This window comes from Atractosteus spatula, chromosome 2, assembly GCF_055471065.1.
Source record: "Atractosteus spatula isolate fAtrSpa1 chromosome 2, fAtrSpa1.hap1, whole genome shotgun sequence".
Taxonomy (NCBI): Eukaryota; Metazoa; Chordata; class Actinopteri; order Semionotiformes; family Lepisosteidae; genus Atractosteus; species Atractosteus spatula.
The window spans coordinates 48,725,786-48,750,469 of record NC_142707.1 but is presented as its reverse complement, the minus strand read 5'-3'; the positions used below and the strand labels follow the sequence as shown (position 1 = coordinate 48,750,469).

The window sequence follows — 24,684 nt, the reverse complement described above, 5'->3', positions numbered from 1 at the left end:
GTCTCTGCCAGCTGTCAGGCAGGCCAGATGTGAGGAAGAAATTTAGCATTTACCTTTTTTAAGTGTACAGGATAGTAACACTTTGTCTTTGCCTTTTTTACCTAACAACAGTATGAAAGGATAATTGCAGGCACATTATTTGATCTCTTGACGCTAATGCTACGTATAACCATGGAATGTTCAGCTAAATTTCACACCTTCTGTTTACATACTTCCTTTTCGCCAAATAAAAGGTGAATTTTGTTTCTTAAGATTAAAGTGGTCAATTACAAAGAAGTATTTGCAGAGAAAAACAACCCTTAATATGGAAATTTAGAATGAGCTAGGTGACCCTGAATCTGCTGTATAAAACCCATTACCTTTGCCATCATTGAGAGGCTGTATGATGATATCCTCCCCATGTGCATGAGTAAAGGACTCTGCTTGACCACACCTTACCTGAGTGAAGAACTTTCTTCGACAGATGTGACTGCTACAGAATAAATCTCGCTTTATTGCAAGGCAGCAGTGAAATCCAGAGCAGCCCAGTCTGGAATGTTGATGTTGGTCGGCAAAAACTGTCAAGATAAACCAAAAACTAAAATGTGTTTAGTATATTTCATGTTTCTGATTTATACCAGTCTTTTCTTTAAAAATGTGTACAGTGTGGAATTATGTCATACCGCAAAATGGACAGGGGCAAATATTTTTGGAAGGCAATGTATTTATCATTTTGAAGGTTTTGCATCTGAAAATGTCATGTCCAGTACCAAAATAAGCAAAGAATGTATTTTCCACAAATAAATTCTTAATAAAAAGTATGTTTTAATCTCTTACTTTAGGTTAGGAGACATTTATTAAAAGACAAGAAAACCATGTTTGAACAGGAACTTGATAAGCAAGTAAAGGTAAGATGATACTGTAATGATAAAGTCAGATTTTATTAGAATTAATATTGCTTATTATAATTAATATTGCTGCTTAACTCACTGCTGACCATTCCAGACACAAGGGAAGAAGTGATATGTTGCAGGGGAGAGCTCAGCAAACTCCCATTGTAGGCCGCTACAAAAGCCTCTTTTGATTAAGACTTACTGTAGGTGTTTTTTAGATTTATACCTAATATACATTTTCGAGACGATGTGGATTAGCAATTAAAAAGTAAAGTGCTAGGATATACAGTTTAAAATGTAGGCTTTACATTAAGGGATATTATGTTAAAATGCAGTATAATGCACTAGAAAGGCTTAATTTAGAAAAACTTTTGGTTGCCATATTATAGACAGGATATTAAGATAAGAGATAAGATCACTTTATTGGCCGTATACAATTTCTTGCATTAGGAATTTGTCTTTTCGCATACCCCAGCTTGCTCTCCATGAGACACACAGACAGGGAGAGCACAGGGTCAGCCATTTATACAGCACCCCTGGAGCAGTTGGGGTTAAGGGCCTTGCTCAGGGGCCCAACAGAGTAGGATTCCTCTGCCAGCCGCGGGATTTGAACCAGCAACCTTCCAGCCACAGGCGCAGATCCTTAGCCACAGACTAACCAGATAGATAGATTCTGGGGCTAATGAAAATGTCCTTAAGGATAATGACACGCTGAAGGAACTGAACCTTTTCACTCTTGAATAGAGAAGATTGTGTGGTTACTTAGGGTAAGATGATCTGAAATAGGCGTTAACAAAGTCATCCAAGAAGATTAATCCCAAACAAGTGGAAATCACGTGGAAGTTTGTTTAAATCAAGTTCGGGAGGGCCTTCTTTACCGTAAGGGTGATGGAATTATACAACAAGATACTCTGTCATGATGTGGAACTTGATTCTATCGTTTATTCCCTTGGATGAATTAACTGTCAAACATGCCAGATGGGTCCAAGGGCCTCCTCCTTTTTGTAACGTTTATGTTCTTATGTTCTAGTCATAATTTTTTGGCAGTATTTTTTCATGTAAACTGGTACAATTGGCCTGCCAACCTTTGCTTCAATACCTGCAGGGTTTTGCGGTGGACGTGATTCAGCTGAGGAACAGCTTCGACACCCAGGGGCCTGCTGCCCCCAGACTGAGTCCTGAAGAGGCTGTCAAAAAGCTGCAGATCTTCCAGGAAAAGTGAGTTTTCAGCACGGCTGATTAAAATGGCATGAAATGAGAACTGTCCTCACCGTGCGCTACAGTCTGTAACGCAGGGGACCTCAGTGTGGAGTGCTTCAATGACTTTGAGGTTTTGGTCCCCTGCTCACAAAAGTGACACTGCATATAACTCTTCTGAAATTCTGGAATCTGGAGATTCTGCCAAACGGATGTCAATACGACATCTCCATTACATCAGAGCACAGTATTGTAGAGACGAAGAAGGCACTTGAAGAAATCTATGGATTTGTTAATGCCTCATTTACAGACATTGTTCTCTGTCCTTGAGCTTCTTTTTATATTTATGATTGAGATGAAAAGGTCAAAAAGTAAAAGATGTGGCTAGGGTAGATAGAATAAATTAAGCAGTAATAGTTATTTTTGAACCTATCCTGAATAATACACCAATTCCTACTTCTGCAGGTTTCAAGTTTATGATGCAAAGAGAAAAACCCTCAACTCATTGCAAAGACTTTTCAGTATCACACCTAAAGCATTCCCTGAACTTGACAGAACAGGAAAGGTAACTAACATTCCTGATTTAATCATCCTATTTTGTTTTAAATGGGAGCTCAACATTGAAGACTGGTTTAAACTCACACAATGCTTCCAATATGTTAACATCTTTTCTGTTCAGAAGCTCTGTATAAAAGAGTTAACAGAGCCCCTGTTCCCTTCTTGATGTAGTTTTTATTTGATCCACTAGGATGAGCAAATCCAATTCTGTCTTTCCATCCATACATTCTTAGTCCCCTTTGCCTGGCAAAGCACATCTTAGGAAAAAAAAGTTAAAAAGAAAACAAATCTTATGCCATTAGTATACAGTATATAAATGTCTTTGCCAGCCTATTCTGAGCGTACCACTTCATCTAAAAACAAAAGATAAATTATCAATCAAAATTCTTTTTGAAATTTACTACACATTTAACCTTTTGTATGTATTTGAAGAATTCAGGCAAATATTATTTCTCAACTTGTCTTCCAAAATGATGCGCTTTATTTAATTTTTGTTTCTGTTATCAGGACCTGCTTGAGTTGGGCACATTGTACGAGCTTTTCCAGAAGTTTCTATCCTTCAACGAGCGTTTCAGAGATACTCTGTGGGCGAAAGCAGATTTAAAGCAGAGCAACGAAGAGGTTTGAGTAGTATTTCATTTCGTTTTCTAACCTTCTGCATTTCTCAGCTAAGGAAATTCAGCAAAGAATATTTTATTTTATATCTTTAATTTACAGGTTATGAACTACTGGTCTCAGTGCCTGGCAGAAAAAGACAGACTGAAAGACTGGGATCCCTACCATGAAATGGCTGCACAAATCCAGTTTTACATTGATAGCTTTCCGATTTTACACAAACTTGCTGCCAAGGTATGAGATACTGTACAAATCTGTCAGTGATATTCAATTATATTTGGATGTTGAGGTAACTGTTATTTGCTTGAAATAAGTTTTTTTTCTCTCCACTAGATTAGCAATTAAGAGACAATGACACATAAAAGCAGTTTTGTAATAGCAACCCCTTTGTGAACCAAATATTTCATGTAAAATCTATGTCCTAATAGATGTATATGTCCAAAAAGCACATTCCTCTAACATCTGGATTTCTATTTAAATGATCTTTAATAACAGATTTATATAATTGAAGAAAAGTATAACTATGGGAAATGCCATTTATGAAGGAAATGTTTTTTTTAAAATTGAAAAGCAGGAATTAATTTTGCCTCCCATTTTGTGTTATGCAGGACATTCGTAATCGACACTGGCTTGAGGTGATGGCTGTCACAGGCAGCTCATTTCCTCTGGAAGCCACGGTTTTCAAACTTCATCACCTCTTAGATGTGGAGCTGATGAAGTAAGCACTTTTATTTTATTGCAAATACACACAGAAGTATTAAGGAACTAGTAGAGACTAATTCCAGACTGAAAACAGAAGAAAACACTATTCACCTCTGGAGACAAAACATTTTTTTCTTCTTACTTTCTGCTTTTCAGCATGTCATTGACCTATTATTTTTTCTCTGCAATCTGCATGCTGATGCCACTCCCTACTTGAACTCTTTCAACTTGAACTTCTTTGCACACATAACAGAGGACTTTAATGACTGTGTGCTGACACAGTGATTCGTTTGCCTTTATGTAGACATCAGGCTGCTATTACATCGATAGCAACAGCAGCAAGAGAAGAGCTCCAGCTGGAGGTGAAAATGAGGGCAATTGAAGAGGAATGGACAGAACAAGTAGGCATTTTGCATGGCTGTTAATAGAGACCTAACCTCTTCTGTCTTCTGTCTTCACCAATTATTTTCCTTTTAGTACTTTTAATCAATTTTGAATATTTGACTCATGGTCTTCAATATTCAAAACACTATTTTGTGGCATACAGTTAACTCATATAGTTTTTCCCTAAAATGTATGTTGAAATTAGACTTTATGCCATTTTCTTGAGATTAAAACACAAAACCCACAGGACCTCTTGAGTGACTCATCCGGTAACAGTTGAGCTATAGGATCCAGGCATTGCAGGTTGGGGACTGGGTCAGGTCACTAGCTGACTATGACTGAGGTTCCCCAAGAGACAGCACACAATCGGCTGAGCACCGCTGAGTATAGGGTGGGAAAAGATGGCCTAAATATCTCTCATCCGTACAGCATCTCATGAGCTTGCTGATACATGGCGCAGCTGGTTGTGTAATTGGAACTGAACCTCTGGTCAGGGCCGGGGAGTCACGGAGGTCGGAAGGGGCATGCTGTGGAATGACAAGGAGAGCAGTAGAGACCCTATGCGTAGTGGCAAAAGGGGCAACACGGAGGTTAGCCTGGGCTCAGGGGGTCAGACGATGTCGGTATAGAAACCTATGCCCTCAGGCCACAGACTGGAGCAACCTGGTGCTAGGCGGGTCTCAAGACATCCGTACCCTCAATGCTGAGCCAGAAGCAGAGTAGACACAGGAAGTAAATAGGCTACACAACAGGACACACCGGAAAGACAAGAATAATCCCAGGGAACTAGGAACAGGACAGAAGTGGAGTGCCCTCTAGGTGTACAGGGTGTGACACATGGTGCCTGTGACATGAGAAATGATGAACAGCTCAAAGTGGGAGGATTAGAGGAGTTTGCCTGCATTTCCTCATTCTCCCCTGTGTACAGTCAAAGGGTTTGTGGTTGTGAGCTGAGAAGTAAACAATGATTCTAACGACATTGAGTGCCTATAACAAAATAATTTTTAAATGAAATATCATCAATTTTTAACCACGTGGAACAATTTCATTTTGACCACTTGACCAGATAATTCGTTCAATTACTTCAGTAATTTAGTTCAGTAAGTAGTTGAGAGAAAGAATGTTTCAACTGAAATGAACATTCTGACTTCTAATCTACTGTAGCTAATTGAACCAATCCCCTTATTTAGTGGTCAAAACAAGTACACTGGAGTTGAAGATTATGTTTGTTAAAGTGTAGGACTCCAAAGAAGGAAGCCTGTAGACTTTAAATTGTGCCCCTTCCCTTTTGTAAATAAAAGCATCTTAAGAACAGCAAAAAACAGCACTTCTACATTCAAGTTTTAGAAGCTTGTTTTGAGACAAACTACCTGGATGCAAAATTAAACTCAACATTCTCACTCCAAACATGTGCTGTAATCTACTAATGCAATGTAATACACTAATAGGCAGGACACTTTCTAAACCACACAGAGCTTGTTTTGTGTTTAGTCATTGACATCTTGTTATTGGTGATTTGTTTGCACATAACAAGGTGCTGAGCTTCGAAGCTTACAGGACGATGGGCCCAGTGCTGCTGGGGAAGGAGGACACTCTGCTCACCCTGGAGCAAGCGGAACATGCCAGGCTCCTGCTGGCTCAGATGCTGACCTCCCCGCACATCGGCCCGCTGAAAGAGGAGGCGGCCTCCTGGACTGACAAACTGAAGGAGGTGGGAAACATCTTGGAATTGTGGCTGGAAGTGCAGGACCTCTGGAGGAACCTGGAGCCTGTGTTTAGTGACGCAAACCTCAGCAAGGTAAGGTGACATTTTCTTTAATTTCACATAAAGGGGTTTCAGTGGCTGGGGCCTGAGGTTTTAAGGTTCAGGTTTTTAGATTTTCTGTTTTCAGTCCTGCATTTCTTTTGTGTTTGAATTGAGAATCAGTTAGTGGGTAGAAAACACAGAGTACAGGTAAGAGGTGGATGCTGGTGTAATGCAACTGAGGGCGTGGCACAGGGTATTAGGTCCACTGCTCTTCCTAATCTACTGTATATCAACGATCGAGATCTCGGTATAGTTAGCAAACTAGTGAAGCCTGCAGATGAAGTCAAATCATTAGGCCAAGTAAAGACTGCATAGTCTCCAGTGGAAAAGCAAAATTATTCAAACAGAATTCAAGCCAATTCAAGGGTAAACATCTCTCAGATTACATTTAATGTTAACAAGTGCAGAGTATTACACAGAGATTGCAGAAACATTAACTATTGGTATAAAATGGTAAACATGGTGCTTGAAGAGGCTACTTATGAAAAAGACTGAAGGGTTTGTGTTGATTCATTATTTACATCTTCTTTAGGAAGTGGGGAAGCAATAGAAAGGGCAAGTGAATGAGAGATTATATATATATACAGTATGAGTGTAGAACGTAGATGAAGGGGAATTAAGGGATGTTATGGTTAAATTGTACAGTCCACTAGTGAGAGGTCATTTAAAATCAATTTAAAGTTATTATTGCAGGTCTTAATCTAAAATACTACAACTCAATTAAACAGGAGCTCCCCCAGGAGGCCAAACGCTTTGCCAAGGTTGAGAGAACCTGGATCAAAATGATGCACTCAGCCTACAGGACAAGAAATGTCCTACAGGTACGTTGTACAGTATGTATCAAATATGTGTCACAGTAATTGAATGTTATTTAAGTGGATCATTCGTTTTATTTAAAAAATTAAAATTTTAACTGCATTTTGCCATATAGACTATTATTTTATCAAGATGCTATAGGAATTGGTTCTAATTCAGTTAAAAAGTACAGTATGTTCAGGCAATCCATTAATTATGGATATACGTGATATTTTTGGATGTAGAAATGTTAAATTCTGTATATCAACAAATACAATGTAGAGTTCATGGGATAACTAAACCAAAGTCACACAATGGTTTTTGGCAAAACCACAAGAATTTGCTACGTCTTGGAAATATGCATCTTCTGATGAGTGACTGAGTTGTAAATATTTTAATGTGTACTTTAACAACAACAACTTATCTCTTAGTGCTGCTGTGCCACAGAAGTTCCAAAAGAAGTGATTTTGCTGCGCATGCGGAAAGATCTGGAAGTCTGTTGTCAGTTTCTCTCCCACTTTCTGGAAATGAAAAGACAGGCCTTCCCTCGTTTCTACTTCTTGCCAGATTTGGTTCTGCTGTCTTTTCTCAGCCACCCAAGAGATGTCGGACTCCTCCGCAATCATTTTGGGTATCTATCTTTATCTTTCTCCAACACCAGAGAGAAAACATGTATCAACAATCCTTCTAAACTGCATTGCTTCTCACCTCATTGCGGCTTCACTGGACATAAAAATCAGTATTAATGTCCATGAAAGTGGCACAGTAAGACAGAGTGTTCCGTGTACTCTCTTTGCATTTTTAAGTGAACTTTTAATAATAACACATTGATAAAAAATGTTCAAAACTTTGAATTGTGCTGTGAGTTATTGGACAATTTAGTTCACGGCCAAAACTTTATGAAGCAAACAGTAACAGAACTTATGCAAAATCTTTAAGAACAGTACAATTGGAAGTGTTTCTGAAATTGTTAAATAGAAATTTCATTAATCCTACACAATAGTCTGCCATGTGTCACAGCTGTGATTTATGTACATTTAAAAAGGGTTTTTACATTTAGAAAAGTGCTGAAAGTGCTGAAAAGTTCCATAAAATAAATACCAACCAAAGCAAGACATTTTCAGCAAAACATTGCCTTGTAAGTCTTGTGGCAATCCACAACCTTTATGAGCTCTAGAGCTGTTTTCATATATAAAAACCAAATGGTTCAACTTCTGTATATAATAGAATGGTTTAATGTCATACACAATAAATCAGTAAGTGTACTTTGCATAAAACAAAAAGTTTAGTATATGAGGATATGATATTATTGAGGATATGATAGGAGGGATCAGGGATCATACCTTCACCTATTATATTCCTTAGCATCATAAGTATCTTCTGAAAAAAACAAAGAAAGAATAGCTGATAGCTGTCACACAGTGTGAAGGGAAGTATATTTTCAGTTTACAATCTTTAATGCTGAAACTTTCATCTGTTTTGTCTGTTTTATCATTTCCTTTTCGAAGACTGATATTCAGTGGTGTGGCCAGTCTGGCTCTGGAGAGGTCCGATAGCTGCAGCAGCAGCTGTAGCAGTGAGCCCGCAGACCCTCACTTCAGTCCCAGAGCCGCTGAGGGGCTGGAGTCAGCCAGTTACAGAAGTCTGACTCGCATGACTGACAGCGACAGCCTCTTTCCCAAGTCTCTGAGATCGGTAAGCCAGATAGCCAGCACCTGGGGCCTAACTACAATTGCAAACATTTCAGAGTGACTTTTTTTTTTGCTTTCATGAACATCGTGTGTTTCTATTGAAAGAATATAAAAACGTGTTTTTACAGTTTTTCTTTTTTGAATGTGTGCTGTAAAAATATCTGGCAAAGGACAATATTCTCCTCATATGTGTCAGTATCTTAATAAACAACACAATGTGAAGATATACATGTTTATTTTTTAAATAAGGTTTAGTCCTGTGGTGCTTGCCCTTTAGAATTGCTTGGTTTCACACTTGAACTTTAATTCATCATTATACAGTAGCTGTTCTTGAAATAAAAGCAGAAGACAGCGCTGATACCCTTCAAGCAAATTGCAGAGTCACTGAGTTCCTGCTTCAGTACTGTCACATGGACTTGTTTCAGGCTGGACTCTCGCTGGAGAGTCCAATTCCACTCAGCAGCAGGGAAGCCACTCAGGGAATGATGGCTGTGTCTGTGATTGCCAATGACGGTGAATGCCTGCAGCTGGGTGAGGAGGTAGAAGTGATCAAATAAGTCTTTTTTTATGTTTGTCTGTGTTCCTTTAGAGCTCCCCCTTCCCCTAGAAAATCGGTATTAATTCCGAATATCGCATTATTATTCTGTATTAATTCACACCACTTTGGTCAGTTAATATTTTGAAATTCTGAACGCAGTGCAGCAATATTGTTTGCTGAAGTCCTTTAAAGCAGTGAAAATCATTAGGTTTATTATTTTTAAGGTTTTAGCCTTTCTTTGTCATATACTGTACCATTGTTGTTTTTTTTCCCCACAGGTTTATATTTCTTCTGCAGTGGAGGAGTGGCTCTCTGATCTTCAAAGCTCGATCCAACAGACTTTGGAGAGAAGCATGACCGATGCCACCCTAGATATGAGCCAGGGAGTCGGCATCGATGAGTGGACATACAAGGTACTGTACATCCCCTGTAAATTCACGCACGGAACTACAGAAGGTGGAAGAAATACTCACGGCCCCAAGTTCAAGCATGTGATTTAGATACTCAGTCATTTCAGTATGCACACAGTGTAGACAGATCATGTGCACAGTCAGCAAACGTTATTACAGTATATCTGAGAAGTTATTAACTGAAGCCTGGGAGGGATATCAACAGTGAGTCAATCTCATACAGATGCACAAATTAGCGTTCTCATTACTGAAATTAGCTGTGCACAGTATCTTACACAAACACCTCCTTTCCCAGTTGTCTCATGCATCTCTCCTCCACCCCATCTCTATCTTGCTGCTGCTCCTTGGTTAACTCCTGGCTGAATTGGGTCTGAGCCTCTTCGTCCTGTGACCAGGAGGCTACCCCTTAACTAGACAGGCTAAGTCAAAACTGTCAGACTTAAAACACTCCAACACTCACAAAGCATCTGGTTCTTGGATGTTTTTGTCCCTCGTGAATGATCCACCTCGATAATAAGAAAGAGTAGCTGTCCGTTGACCCATTGACTTTCCTGCTGTGCTAATCTTTCTCCTCCACAGCATCCATTTCAAATAGCCAGGCTATGTCTGCTGTACTGCTGGACAAGGGACTGTGAGGCTGCGATTACCAATGTGAAATCAGATCGGAAGGCCCTTCCTGGAGCTGTGAAGAAACACTCTGGGATGATTTTCAAGCTCTCCAACATCATCAGTAAGGGCAGCTGGAATCACTGTGAGGAGCCAGTAACAGCCAGCCAGAAGCTAAAACTAGAAAACATGATCATGGTATGCAAGTATTAAAGTCCTCAAAATACTCGAGTCAACCTATTTATAAGCATGGGGATAACAGTAAACACAGTTACAAGAAGAATCAATACAGATTTTTTAAAGTAAAAAGACGTGAAATATAAAGACTAATTAAACTTTTATTTTACAATGGGGTCTTAAATTATTTGCCTGTGAAGCTGATTTATAACTTGCTTCCAATAACAGCTCCCCTTTTAACCAGAGAAATAATCCACTGAGCTTCATGGTGAAATTAGCTTGGAATTACGGTTTTGATTGTGTACCGTATTTGCTTAGATCTTTACTGTATATCTGTTGTCTCATCCTGCAAGATAAGGGTGGGTCGTGTTAACCTGCCTGTTTTGTCTTCCAGCACTTTCAGTGCAATCAGCTTCTGCAACTACCTTTTGTTAGGTTTTTATTGTTTTGGGCGGTATTGAGCACAGCGTTTTGAATTGTTTATTGAAAGGCTTTATACATGTATTTATCAATCTGGTGATCTGTACTCTACAGTTTGCAGTGTATCTACGTGATGTAATGGAAAGCTTATCTACTCGCAAAGTTCGGGAGATCACAGACTTTGAATGGAGGAGAGCCTTAAGGGTTTACTCAGATGAAAAGGGTGAGCGATGTTTGCCAACAGCATGATCGTTACCGACTCCAGTCGCACACTGCTCATTCACAGTTGTCTAGCCATCCTGTAGGCTCTGTTCCTAACATAGGGTGAAGCCATCTGTATTTGGATGGAAATGGTGAAATATAGAATAGGCTCAAAGTTATAGCTTTAAATAATAACCAATAGTGTCTCTGTGCTTAATGATATTAAAAATGCAGACCTTTGTGTTTCAGTTACCTTCTTTTCTGGTTTTGCATTTGTTAGAAAGTAACTCATTGTTTACCCCTTCTTCTCTTTAATAGATGATAAAAGACACTTTTTATGTATACACAACGCCCAGTATGAATGTGGCTATGAATTCTATGGTGCTGAAGCACCTGTTATAATGACTCCAGCAACAGAGAAGTCTTTTCTTGCATTGTCATATGTAAGTATACCAATTAGTTACAGTATGTCATCAGTTGAATTCCATCTATTTGATTTATGCAAGAAAATTGCGGTATATGAGTTTGGCTTTGTGAAACATACCTCAAAAGAGAGGCTTTAGCTCCACACTCTACAGTGTATGAAAAAGGTTGTGCAGATACATGTGTGCATGTGGTATACTGTATGTGGATTTTGAAATGAGAAACTGATATTGAGAATACCACTAACATGTATAAAGGGGTGGCTAACCTTTCTGTGATGTACTGTATTTCTATTTACCATGAAACGTTTGAGCTTCAGTCTGCTATAACATACTACAGCATGGTTGTCAACCAGTCACAACAAGTGTATATGTTTTAACTGTGTCATCCATGTTTTCTGTAAACTGTTGTCAGACACAGAAAAACCTCGGAGGTGCTGCAGTTCTGGGCGATCATGGGACAGGCAAGACAGAGACCTTGAAGGTACAGTAAGTGTGAACAAAACAGCAGTAAAATACAGTATATAACTGACTTCTATAACTCCAGCTCTTAGCGAAGCAAAATGTTTTCCTGTTTACTTAGTAATACAAAGTTATGTAATGAAACACATCATTTTTGAAAAACACAGAAAGGAGGCTCTTCATTTTAAAATTCTTTAGGTTATAGAAAGCCTCGTAAGAGTGCATTCACACAGCAGTGTCACTGGTTGTCAACACAGGAACTGCAGTTTTCATACTGAGTGTACATGTTTTCGATTTTCACAGGGTTTTGCTCATCTCCTGGGGAAGTTCCTTCTCCTCTTTCACTGTTCATACCATTCAAATCCAGCATCTATTACGAAGATTTTACATGGGGCTGCTATGGTAAATGAAAAATAGTCTTATTTCTTTTTATAAAAGCAAAGAAATTGTTTTCGATGCGAAAACATTCAGAAAGTAATTCCTAAGGAAAAGGATTGTTCAGTATATTTTACAAAGAAGAACACGACTATATACCTTTTCGCTATTTGATTCCTCACCGTCACAATTAACATCACATCTGTACTATGTAAAAATGATTTCTTAACCCAGCTCTGTCTTTATTATGATAGGATGGATGCTGGGTCTGTTTTGATGATTTTCACCTCCTGAAGAAATCAGCTGTCTCCGCTGTAATGTTTAATTCCCAGACATTATATGATTGTCTTAAAGCAAAACTAAATACCTGTGTTTTGGGAGATGGGAAAGAGGTGAGTGTCTTTCTTTTCTAAGATTTTTCGAATAAACATTAACAGACCACTCTATAATAACATTGCTGATTAATGAAACTCTTGAATATAGTTTGCATTTGACAGAGAAATTTCCCTTTTTATAGGATAATTAATAACTCCTATTTTCAAAGCTATAACCATCTCAGGTATTTAATATCCTCTATCTAAATATTAAATTTGCATATAATTATAGTGTCATTGTTGTAGCAACTGAAAGGACTTTCACATAAAACAGTCCCCCAAAACGTGAGACAATATTAATCTTTAACACTTACAAATTAATGTACAGTAAAAGATAAATGCACTTCAATATCAATCACATATTTGATATGATGCATCCCCTAAAAGATACTTAATTAAAGTACCTTATAGATTCATTTTTGCATGGCACATTTACTCTTCAGAGTATGACGTATCAATAATTTCAAGCTCTGGAGCTTCTCTTCTCCTCTTGTCTACAGGTCACGTTAAACGGAAGCCTCAGCCTTTTTGTGACGGCCCACTGCAGGCCAGGAGGGGAAACGCTCCCGAGCGACGTCCTTGCCCTGTTCCGCACAGTGTCCCTGGCGGCCCCTGACCGCGCCGTGATTCTCAGGGGAACTCTCGCCGCCTTTGGCTTCAAGAGCCCCAGAATGCTAACCCACCGGATTCTGCTTGTGTCCCAGCTCACCCAAGAGCAGCTGTTAGTAGGAACTCTTTCTCCATTACTATTAACCTGACTGCAGCGCCAGTTAGAATCATTTTAGTGAGTCGCCCTTTTCCCTAGGTCATCCGATACTGAGGTTTGAGCTGCACAAGACTGTTTAACAAGCGGCCTTCATGGCAGACTCTACTCCTCAGTGTAGTTGTGGGTGATTTGACATATTCGCCTTCCATGGTTTTCAGCCCTGAGGGACTGCACCACCTCTTCAGCCTGGCATCGCTGGTGTCAGTGGTTCAGAGAGCTGCTCAGAAGAAGGCTGAAAGGAGAGTGAGGGCAGAGGGGAGGCAGAACCACGCCGAGGTCCGGATGGGGGGAGAGAGAACCTCCAGGTCCAGCAGTGTCACTTCTACTCTACCCTTCGCTGCCAGAGCTCTGAGTAAAGTCCCTGAAATATCTCTAAGTGTCTCTCTAGGGTCTTAATACTTAGTTCAGTACTTTTTGATTTTTATAGCCATCTGTTGCTACAATTCCTATTGTAAAGCATGGATTGCTTCATGAATGCCAGTAGCTGTAATTTGTCCCTGCACTGACAATCTAAGTTGTGAATTTATTTTTCAGTGTGCCTATTCATTCTTTCTAAGATGCATAGTACAACATGTCTCGGAATGTTATTAGTATGCTACTTAAATAGAATTATTAGGGACTGTACATACAGATGAATGGGAATCATGCAGAAGATAGGAAAGTGAGAAACTGAGAAATTCTTTCACCTTTTGAGGAGGCCTCATGATATTTGAAGACAAGTACTTCTGCATTGTTTCCACCTTCTCTTTTCCAGGTCCGTCACTTAGTCTAAAAACAGTCCAGAGCATGGACAGAAAGACAGCAGCTATACATTCCAACGCCATGACGTCTGCAGCCAGATTGGACCATGCTCTGGTGGGAGAGACGCTGCATGAGTGCTTAGGCCCCAGAATGAAGGGAGATGTAAGTCACTGGCTACCACTTTTTTTAAAAAAATGGGCAAAGCAGTATCATAGTCGCCAAATCATTCATATGAAGGTCGTGACTCTAAAGCTATAAATACTGATTTTAAATTTGGCCCTGAAATTTGCTTTTTTGTCAGGTACAGTATCTTTTTTATTGCAGTTTTTTAACCATGTTTTCACAGGACGTGATGGTATTCGATCAGATTGTCAAGGACATGTTTGGTTGTCAGCTGGACGCGTCTGTCTCAGAGGGATGTCTGCACTCTGAGAATGCCTTAGACGGGGCTATTTTAACAGCTGCTAAGAATATCAGTCTTGTTCCTCATGTGCCCTGGGTGAAGAAAGTTAAGCAGCTCTATAGATTGTCCCAGTGTCATCAAGGTGAGAAAATTGTCAAGCCATGGTAGAAACATATACTGTATTTATGGACAGAAAACAAACCCTTTTTTGATCCGATGAATGTTTATTTAAGTTCATATCTGTATCAAGGTGCAATGCATAAAATGTGTTTTAATCACAAGAGAGGCAGCGCTGAGGGAACAGTGGCCCAGTGCCCAGTGGTAACGGTGGGATGTTACTGTGTTTTCTGCAGGCATCATTGTGGCTGGACCTCCAGGAGCAGGAAAGAGCTCCTGTATCTCCACTCTCATTCGGGCTCTCAATCTGCTGCCTTTAGACCAGCAGACAGAGTCACCAGGGATTCCCAGTGAAGAGCAGAAAGAGCTACCCAGTCACAAACTGGTCAAATTTAACCCCCAGGCAACAGATGATTGCACACTGCTTTTTGGATTCCAGGCTCCTCACGTTTGGATAGACAGTATTGTTACCTATGCGTGGAGAAAGGCTATAAGGGTATTTTTAACACCTTTGGTCGATTTGACTATATTTGTTATTAAATCGCATGAAAGACAAAAGACACACCTTTTATTTAGTTGTCTTTGCAACAGTGAAATTCAGATGATACGTTCCGTTTTGAGATTAAAAAGTGGAGTCTAACATGTATCATTGTTAAATCTGAACACAACAAACCCTTGCCATTAAATTTATTTTGAGCATGACAGCTGCCATCCTTAATTGTATCTGTCTGGTCTGTCATAAAATGATAGTAGCCTGAAAGAAAGGAAAGGCTATATAGAATTTCACAACTTCCCTCCCTTGTGTATTAGATATGTGAAGGAAAACAGAAACAGCATTTATATTGTAGAAACTACGAGAAAGGGAAAATCATTTATAGTATTGTGGGAAACTTCACCAATGAAAAGAGGCAAAATGAGTAGTGGGATATGAAAGGTTTAGTTGAATTGAAAGTGTTAATATGAAGAAGAGACAAGTCTTGCTCTTTCAGTATCAACAATGAAGGTCTCCACAGGTCTCCACTTGAATTGTCACAGATCCCCTCACTTATATCATAATAGTAATACAGTAAGAAAAATTGAATCACACATTAGAAATCACAGAAGACTCTATCAGCTTCAAAATCCTTTTTCTACGGTCTTTTATGTCAGGTCAGAGCCTGAGTCCACTAAATCAGCCCAGAGCATGACAGACTGCTGGAGGGAATGTCACACACAGCTGCTCCACTATATAATGTTGAGAACTAGAGTTTCACAGTGAATTAGCCTATTAATCATGCCCTACGTCTTTTTTTTTCTTCAAGCAAAGTGGTATTAGCTGGCTCTGCTTCGATGGGACACTTACACCAACCTGGGCAGACAACTTCAGTAGTGTTTTAGAAACAAAAAAGGTACCAGTTTTATTTTGTAGCTAAAAAGTCTTTTCTTTATTTTGTTTCAGAGACAAATGCATGATTTAACAGCATTCACTCAGCCATCTAGTGCAGACTTTGCTTATCTCATTTATTGGTTATGCCATTAGAAGACGATGACTGGGTTTTAGTGATAGAATTAGCTTATTTAAAACTCAATTTACAACTTTAGAACTCTGATATTCTGGGGGAGACATTGGACTGTATTAGAATAAAACAATGGGTGATTCCAAAATAACAAACATTAGAAATAAACTATAGAACAGATGGAAATAACAGGATAGAAAGGGAGGATGAGATTTTTACTGTAACTGAGTGTTGATTAATGTGAGCATAATATTTTTCCAGGTTTTGCAACTGAGCAACGGGGAACATCTTCCTCTTACGAGCAACATCAGGCTTCTGTTCGAGACCTCAGATTTGGAACTGGCCTCGCCAGCTTTAATTTCAAGAGCGGTACGTTTAGCAAAATCTATTAAAAAAACCGCTCTTCTTAGCAAAGTCCCAGTAAGGATCAACGCAGAAATATACACGCATGCTTTCAGTTTATAACCGAAAACAAAATGTTCAAAGCCATACCTGAGGCAATATAAGGTGATAATAAAATAATGTATCATTTTCCCATATTTAGCCCACTCAGAGATACACAGAATTAGTCTAACAAATAAAAACCCTCCATATTCTTTAACCACGGTGAAGAAGTATTCCTGTGCCTATCACACTTGGGCTTTTTCCTTAATTTCTCGTCATTGTTACTGTTTCTGCTGTCAGTTTCGGATTAAAAATGTTGAAATGTGACATCCAGAAAGACTAACATACAGTACCTAATTTTAAGGATAAAAAAATCGGGGAGACAAAAAGGCTTGAAACTCTGTAACACAGTCCTGAATTTTTTTTTTTAAAAATCTTTGTTTCCTTGGTGTTTCTGCCTGTTTCTACAGGGTATAATATATGTCGACAGCGACACAACTGGATGGAGACCACTAGCCAAAATATGGCTAGCACAAAGAAATGAACAAGAAAACAAAGTAAGCATAACATATTGCAATAACAAATGTACAGTATGTTATTGCAATCTGTATTATAACATGTACAGCATGCTATTATTTGTTAGTCATGTGCTTTCTTGTCTATTTAACACCATAAACACCAGAAGAAGCTGTGGCCAGAGGAGTCGCTGAGGCCAGGGCATGGAAATGATGATTGTTACTACTATTCCTCTAAATATAACAGACAGTATTACAATAAAGCTGTAAAAGACTAAGTTGAATATTGCTGTTTCATCTTTCCGTAGGTTTTATCCCAGGCTTTCAACAGTACATTGGATCCGATATTTAATTTTGTTCTTCATGATGTCAAGTAAGAATTATTTGTGCTTTAATTTGTATTCTATGTTTTTCTGCTGAAAAGTGGCATTTCAGCATCTTGGAGAGTTTCACAGTAAATAATTTCCAGTTGCCCTTACACAACTGTTCAACTGTGTGTATAAAGTTAATTCTCATCCTTACTTTCTCCCTTCTCCCAGATGAAGGAAGATTTCCTAGGTCCCATGAGAATATTCTGTGAAAGTTAGGGTGTGGTTTCATGAGTGTATTCTGTGTCTGTAAGGGTTTAGGTAGGAAAGGGAATCTTAGGATTAGGGTTAGGATCTCTTGTATTGTTAGATGGGGTTGAAGGTGAAGTTAAAGACCAGAAAAGCCAGACTCTCTATTCATTTTCAGGTTTTAACTTCACACCTCTCTTCACCTGCCTTGACTTCACACCACGCAAGTGTTGACACTGCTTCTCTCCTGCTCCTGCCTCCTCTCCACTCACGATCTCCTTCCTACTGAACCCATCACATTCTCGCAGGCACCAGATTTCACAGACTCTCACTTCCGGACCAATTATCCAACCACTTCCCTCTCCCTTCAGCTTTTAAAGTTCCCTCACTCACCAACCGGTGCTCACTATTGAGAGTCCTCTGGTGCGCGTCCTTTTTCATTTCCCGTTTTTTTTGGACCTAACTTTTCCCTCTTTGATCTCCTCTCTCGGATTTCACCTTTCGGATTGTCTTCTCGGTTTGTCTCGGCTCTTTCTGGTTAACGGGTCTCTAGCTTCTCCTCTCGGCCTTGCTTCTGGATTCTGATTTTGGATGGAGTGCCTCTGCATCCCGCAGAATTCATGGCTACACACAGGATCCTCGGAAACAACCTGCCAGTTCCTGACAACCACTACATGAAAACGTTCCCTGCTTCAAGTAGCATTGCCCCTTAAGCACGCAATGCCCCAAATTAGGATGTTACAATTGTCCTGAATATTCTCTAGTTTTATTTTAAAGATGTTGTAACAGAAATACACTGACAAAATATAAAAATAAATCCTAGCCGTACTAACTTTTAATGTGCCTAACAATAAAGCAAACACAGAAGACACCCCTCGTACACCTCCTTTTTCATTATCTACCATTCTGGTATATAAACAAAACATAAGACTGATCCACAAAGGAGAATCAAGACACTTCTAAAACGATTAACCGATTCACCAGTTACTCAATGTACAGTAGGTGTGAACCTACTTGAATGAATGACTTATGAAGATCTGTCTTTTGAGGCCATTTTGCCTCCCTCTAGTGACAGATCTGCAGTCACTACAGTCCTTTAATGGGACAGCCTGTCACAGCTGCTGGTAGTTAATTGATCAGAGAATCTCATCCACCTGTTTCTTGAAAGAAACAAGGGTATTCACTTCAACAACATGAGTAACATGGGTAACATACTCCCACAACTTCTTTGCTAGAAGTGTCTCCCCCGTACTGTACATGGCTTTAAATGCACTTTCATGTTCTTCCCACTTGTCATATGGTTCCTCCAAATATTTAACAGACATCACAGAATCTGAATGATGATACACTCTATTCCTTGTTAAAAGTCATTTTTACCTTATTACCTTATCGCCTTCATCATTTACCTGAAAGCTACAACCCTTCATTATTAGTCTCTTCCACTTTAGACATTTTTTTTCCTCTACCGCTGTATGCTAAACAATGATAAATACATTTCTTAGACATATGTCACTACAATTGCTCATGGGGTTTCCATTTGATTCACACCACAATGACACAGCTGTAAAAAGGTCAAGATTTGATAAGCTCATTCCAGGGTGTTTTGAAAATGGAATACACATTCAGAAGAGTAAGTGGGCAGTATGGTGGTACAGTGGGCAGCTCTTAGCGCTGGGGCCCTCAGTTCAGTTCCTGGGGTGTTGTATGCGTGGAGTGTGTACTGAATGCTCTGCTCATGTTCATGTGGGTTTCCTCGAGGTGATCCGGTTTCCTCTCCACAGTCCAAAGACATGCTGGTAGTTGGCTTCTGGAGAAATTGGCCCCAGTGAGAGTGTGTGTGTGTCTGTGTGTTTGTGTGTCCTGTGATGGACTGTCATCCTGTCCTTGGTGTCTCCCAGGTTAGGCTCCGGCTCCCCCACACCCTGAATTGGATAAAGCAGTTAGGAAATGGATGGGTGGAAGAATAAATAGTTTAAGCACTGGTTTAAAAAGGACTGTGAAAAAAAGGAGTGCCATAGTCTTTTATTAAAGTTGTATTTTTATCTCCTGTTTAGGCTCCCGGTTCCCCTGACAGAAGTGGGCCTCTTTCAGACAATCACCAGCCTTCTGCAGGCCATGCTGAACGACAAGGCCCAGAGTCTGGGAGGACCTCTACATATCGAGCGGCTCTTTCTGTTCTGTCTCATCTGGCTGGTCGGAGGGTTGCTGAAAAGCAACGAGAAGAAGAAGTTCGGCGAAATTCTGAAGGCCCGCACTGCAAAGTGAGTGGGTCCAGCAGAATTCTGCTTATTGATGAGAAGTAAATCCGTCGGTTTTATATGCATTTCATACCTCTTCCCCCATAGCTTGCCTGACTGTGACGATGAGATCTCGGTGTTTGATTACTACGTGGATGAGTCTGGCGAGTGGGACCCCTGGCAGTCTCGTATGTCCCAACACAGCTCCTTGAGCTCCCCCGATGGACTCGGGGAGGTGTTTGTAGAAACCATCGACACAGTAAGCTATGACTCTAATACTGTGGAATGTGTGGCATGAACTAAAAGAAAGACTGCATTCCTGGTGTGAAATGCGTATTAGATTTGAGTGATTTTGAATAAGAGCATTATTCTTTAGAAATATTTTTTTAAAGGTGATTTCAACAAATATTTACATTGATTTACAGAGTATTCTGTTGGCGTCAAAAGAAATAATTTGAGATTTTGATATCTGTTTTGCATACCTGTTCCTGTCTTGTATTCTCGACAGCCTCAAGATGATTATTTTTAAGGGGGCAGTTATTTTTAAGTAAATCATGAAACCAACAGTCCTTGTTGCTGGCCACCCGTCCGTACTGGGGATGTGTTTTACCACAAATCATTCAGGAAATTCCGCGTGACATACGTTTGTTACCAAAAGCTTTACCGTTTTGCACTTTTCCCAAGCTCGTTAGACTGTACTATATTTTGTCTTTCAGTTAGCAGTACGTATCTTTCTGGAATATGCAGATATGGCCTCCCAGAATGTGCTGCTGGTGGGATCCCGTGGTTGTGGGAAATCAGCATTACTGAATGATTTTATCAACACACAAGGTATTAGCCAAAGTGGATAAGATATAATTATATACAAAAACCATCATTTTTTATCAGATTTGAAATATAAAGCCATCATCATACATCATGGTCAGTGCTTATCTTTGGCTTTTTCTGCTTCTCTTCCCAGAAAAGACCAACTTTCTCACAAAGAGAATGATATTCTCAGGATCCTCTAAAGCAAAAAACCTTCAGGAAATGTTTGAACAGAGCACCCTGCTCTCTCCACAGGAAATGTTAAAAGCAACAAATCCTACAATAACAGAGCACTTTTTGTTGAGTCTGCTGTTTTGACATTAGAAGAACTTTATGATAACTGTGCCTGGAAATGTAAATGCATGTGTTCTTTTTTTAGGAATTCAGTATGCACCAATATGACTTACAGCAGAATTATGTGACTTTTCCACTCGATGAGACAGTCAACAATCAGCTTGCTGAGGTACCGGATTTGGAAGTAAAGGTAGATTTTACCGATATTTATAACTGTGTTCAGTTTTCTACGGCTTTCTTGCGAGTTAGAGTGTTTAATTGTGTGCAATTATTGAAGTTATAAAAACATCAGATAAATCTGTTTTTGGAAACATTCATTAGAGTTTTACCACACTTCCATCTGATTCTCCACAAGGTGCGGTTACAGGCAGTGAAAGGATTCCAGGAGGTGAAGAGCTGCGTTCAGTCTTATGTTCAGCAGTATAACAAGGAACTTGGGAACAATGTGCTGGACATTCAGCTGTCTGAGAACACACTGGCCCATGTGGTGAGAATCCACCGAGCCCTGGTATATCAGTACAGGTAGGGGTCCTTCAGGTATGTTTTGTGTGTGTGTTTATTGCAGAGAGGTTATAATCCTGCATGAAAGAAAGACCTAGATAAAGGTGATATAGGAATACTGTAAATGGTTTCTCTTCCACAGCGGGAACCTTCTTGTCGTGGGTTCACCAGGCAGCCATCTGCGTACACTGCTGAAACTTGCCCTCTTTGTCAGTCACATCCCTCTTCATAACCTGGATGCTTCCCAGCCAGCTCAGTTCTTCAGCAGCCTTAAATCTGCTGTTCGACTTACAGCAGAAGGAAAGACTGCAGCTTTACTGCTGACTGTGAGTTTCGTGTCGCTTTAGGCGAATACTTCTTGTCTTCATTCAACACCACGCACTGCATTTCACTGACCCAAAGCTGTTTACACTTAATCAGACCCCTTGCACTGATATCATTCTTCAAGTCTGTCTCTGACTAAAGTAACTTAAATTTGTCTCAAGTATTCACACACTGGTGATTTTGGAGTTTAATTTTTTTTTGGTGCAGAATGCATTTGTTGATTGGTGTTATTGATATATCAAACAAATATTTCTTCATTTAGACACAGATACAGTATATTTAATCAGATCTTGAATAAATTCCAGAAATCAGTTGAGTATAAATTTGTTTTTCTTTCTATAAGGCTCGGGAGCTGACAGATGAGTCTTATTTGGATGCTATCAACAGTATTCTCATCAGTGGAGACTATGTGCCACTCTTTACTCCAGAGGAGATCCGTGACATACTACAGGTGTTTGTTTTTTCAAATTGCCTTTTGTACCTTTGATAGAACATTGATATATTAGTTAAATCATCACAACAACAGACCTGCAAAGCAAAAAAATTATTCTGACTTGTTACCTAGGCTGTCAGGACACCGTACAGCATTAATTTGAACAAAACAGATGGTTATTATTTTGTCTCATCTCAACATTCAGGACTGAATGAGCACATTTAAAACCCTATTAATTCCTATAATGTATTAGTGAAAAAAAAGACAGGTTGAAATTGTAATGTCACCTTGCTGGTTTTATACAAACATTTCCTAGACAGGTTCTATTGATTTCTTATTTTATTTAAAATTTACATCTAAAATATGTAGTTTCTCTGCGGGTGATAAAACGTTACCCACACATTTCATTAGCTGATTTTTCTTCCCCTTATGAAACATTCATAGTAATGGATCCCTTTTAATATTTGGTAACCGGAATAAAAGCTTCCCTTATAATTTTCATAAACCAACATTTCATAGTACGATCACTAATCCGATCCACGTTTAATCCTTCTAGGTTCTCAACCCTGCTCTTCCGCAAAACCCTGCTTTTGCTCGAGATCCAAATTTATGTCTTGCTTCTCGAGTGAAGTCCAACCTGCACATGATCATGTGCCTTCCCCCAGACCACACTTTGCTGAAGACCGCTTCTGTGTGAGTAAAGCCTTTGTCACACTACAGGACTCAACACGACTTCTAGTTTTCTTCTAGTCGTAAATGTAACGACTGCAGTTGCTAAATCTCGCTGCCTTTTCTGTCCTAGAGGTTGTCAAATTACACGACTAGGAATTGCAGGGGGTGACTAATCACACAATTCCCTCACGACTTTTCATCACGGTTCCAAATCTCGTATTGCGCCGTGAAAGTACCGCGAGGTTGCCCCAATTTAGCAGCCAATCAACGCGGAGCACACCGGAATAAGAGGAGGAGCACCGCACGAAAATAAACAAACAACAAACAACAAACAACAAACACGAAACGACGAAAACGAAAAATCGAACAGTCATCTGTGCTGGCTCCAAAGGTCGACGAGCCTCTCCTTCATTTGCACAGTCCAAAACACGCGCTTTCCTTCTTTCCTTGCAGCTGCAGTGTATACATTGTACCTCCGGTTGAGCGCTCGTTGGCTGTCGACTTGTCGCAGACACAAGAGCCCACCCCTACGACTTGCTACTCGCTACGAGAAAATCAAACCTGTTTGAGTTTATCGTAGCGAGTCGCAGAGAGTCGTAGGGGCTATTAAGAGAACTATGACTGAGTCGCTGAGGGTGTCACACTACACAACTGATGGAAACGGGCCCGCACTGCGACTCTACAACTCGCTGTGATTTTGTAAATGAAGGCTATGACTGAAAATCCTAGAAAAAGTCGTGTAGTGTGATGCCGGCATAAATCAGTAGGCATTGGGCTTTGGTGGGAATAACCTAAGACAACATTCACTATACACATTCACTACATGGGTTGCTTGTCTGGAAGTAGAGTAAGACAATATTCACTACATATTGATGTTTGGTTTTATATTAGCAGAGTAGGGAAAGAGTCACCATATAGTTGGGACTTGTTCTGTTTGAGTAAGTAGGTAATTCCCATATTTCTATATGATTTCAAGACACAAATGCTCATCGGATCAGAGCTTATTCTTGTTTCCATTGTGTTAAAGTAAAAAAAATGCGGTTAAAAATGGTTAACAAAGATTGAAGATAACAAAATTAGCACAAATAAATACAAGGGGCTAAAAATGCAGTAGAAGATTTAAAGAGCAGACACAGACACCAATTAAATAAAAGTGTTTCTGAAGAAGAAAGTTTTGAGTCTGAATTTGAATGCACTCAGTGTAGGTGACTCTCTGCTATCCTTGGGGATAGACCTCCAGAACGTAGGGACATACTGTAGCAAGAGAAGGACCTGTCACCCATAGTATGTCTACGAGCTTGGGGGACAAACAGGAGACCAGACTCAGACAAATGGTTCATTATGTGCCACTGCTCCTCTGTTTGAGTAAAGTAATGTTCAATTTACATTGTCAGTGGTTTGGGTTAAACACTAATGAATGCAACAAAAGAAATGAAATATATAAAGTATTTGATGTGACTTACTTAGAACACTGTAAGTGTGCGAGATTAGATCTTACCTTCCTTCCAAACTTGTTATAAACTCTATGAAGGCTTACATGAACTATAGCCGAGATAATAAAATCCATACTTTATAGAAAAGTTAAACTTTTTTTTTTGCATCAAACACTCAAGTGCTAACATTTTATTTTTTTTCTCAGACGCTATCCAGGATTCCTGTCTGGGTGTCACGTGCTGTGGATTTGTGACTGGAAAGAAGAAGCTGTTCTGCGTGAAGCTGAGCACTTCATCAGCACCTGTGATGTGCTTGAAAAGATGTCTGAAGGAACAAGGTGAGTGCCACGACTGATTATCCAAAAAATACAACTGCTTCTCTCACCACGTTCACAAAC

At 39.6% G+C, this 24,684-nt stretch overlaps 1 protein-coding gene and 1 long non-coding RNA gene across 2 annotated transcripts in view; both read left to right on the top strand.

The window, feature by feature from the left end:
- Positions 1-24,684, top strand: part of LOC148839797 (uncharacterized) — a 50,883-nt gene that overhangs the window by 19,120 nt on the left and 7,079 nt on the right. The window contains exons 17-34 of the mRNA XM_088936204.1: positions 822-887; positions 1,978-2,090; positions 2,535-2,634; positions 3,135-3,248; positions 3,851-3,960; positions 4,249-4,345; positions 5,863-6,126; positions 6,864-6,956; positions 9,047-9,152; positions 14,127-14,275; positions 17,337-17,401; positions 19,640-19,846; positions 19,931-20,081; positions 21,009-21,092; positions 21,279-21,410; positions 22,092-22,199; positions 22,813-22,874; positions 24,493-24,624. Of these exons, the coding sequence (XP_088792330.1) occupies positions 822-887; positions 1,978-2,090; positions 2,535-2,634; positions 3,135-3,248; positions 3,851-3,960; positions 4,249-4,345; positions 5,863-6,126; positions 6,864-6,956; positions 9,047-9,152; positions 14,127-14,275; positions 17,337-17,401; positions 19,640-19,846; positions 19,931-20,081; positions 21,009-21,092; positions 21,279-21,410; positions 22,092-22,199; positions 22,813-22,874; positions 24,493-24,624 (2,153 nt within the window). The remainder of the gene's footprint in view (positions 1-821; positions 888-1,977; positions 2,091-2,534; positions 2,635-3,134; positions 3,249-3,850; positions 3,961-4,248; positions 4,346-5,862; positions 6,127-6,863; positions 6,957-9,046; positions 9,153-14,126; positions 14,276-17,336; positions 17,402-19,639; positions 19,847-19,930; positions 20,082-21,008; positions 21,093-21,278; positions 21,411-22,091; positions 22,200-22,812; positions 22,875-24,492; positions 24,625-24,684) is intronic.
- On the top strand, positions 14,988-16,487 carry LOC148839798 (uncharacterized). Its single transcript, XR_016094622.1, has 3 exons — positions 14,988-15,129; positions 15,935-16,021; positions 16,391-16,487. It is a non-coding gene; the product is annotated as an uncharacterized LOC148839798 (long non-coding RNA).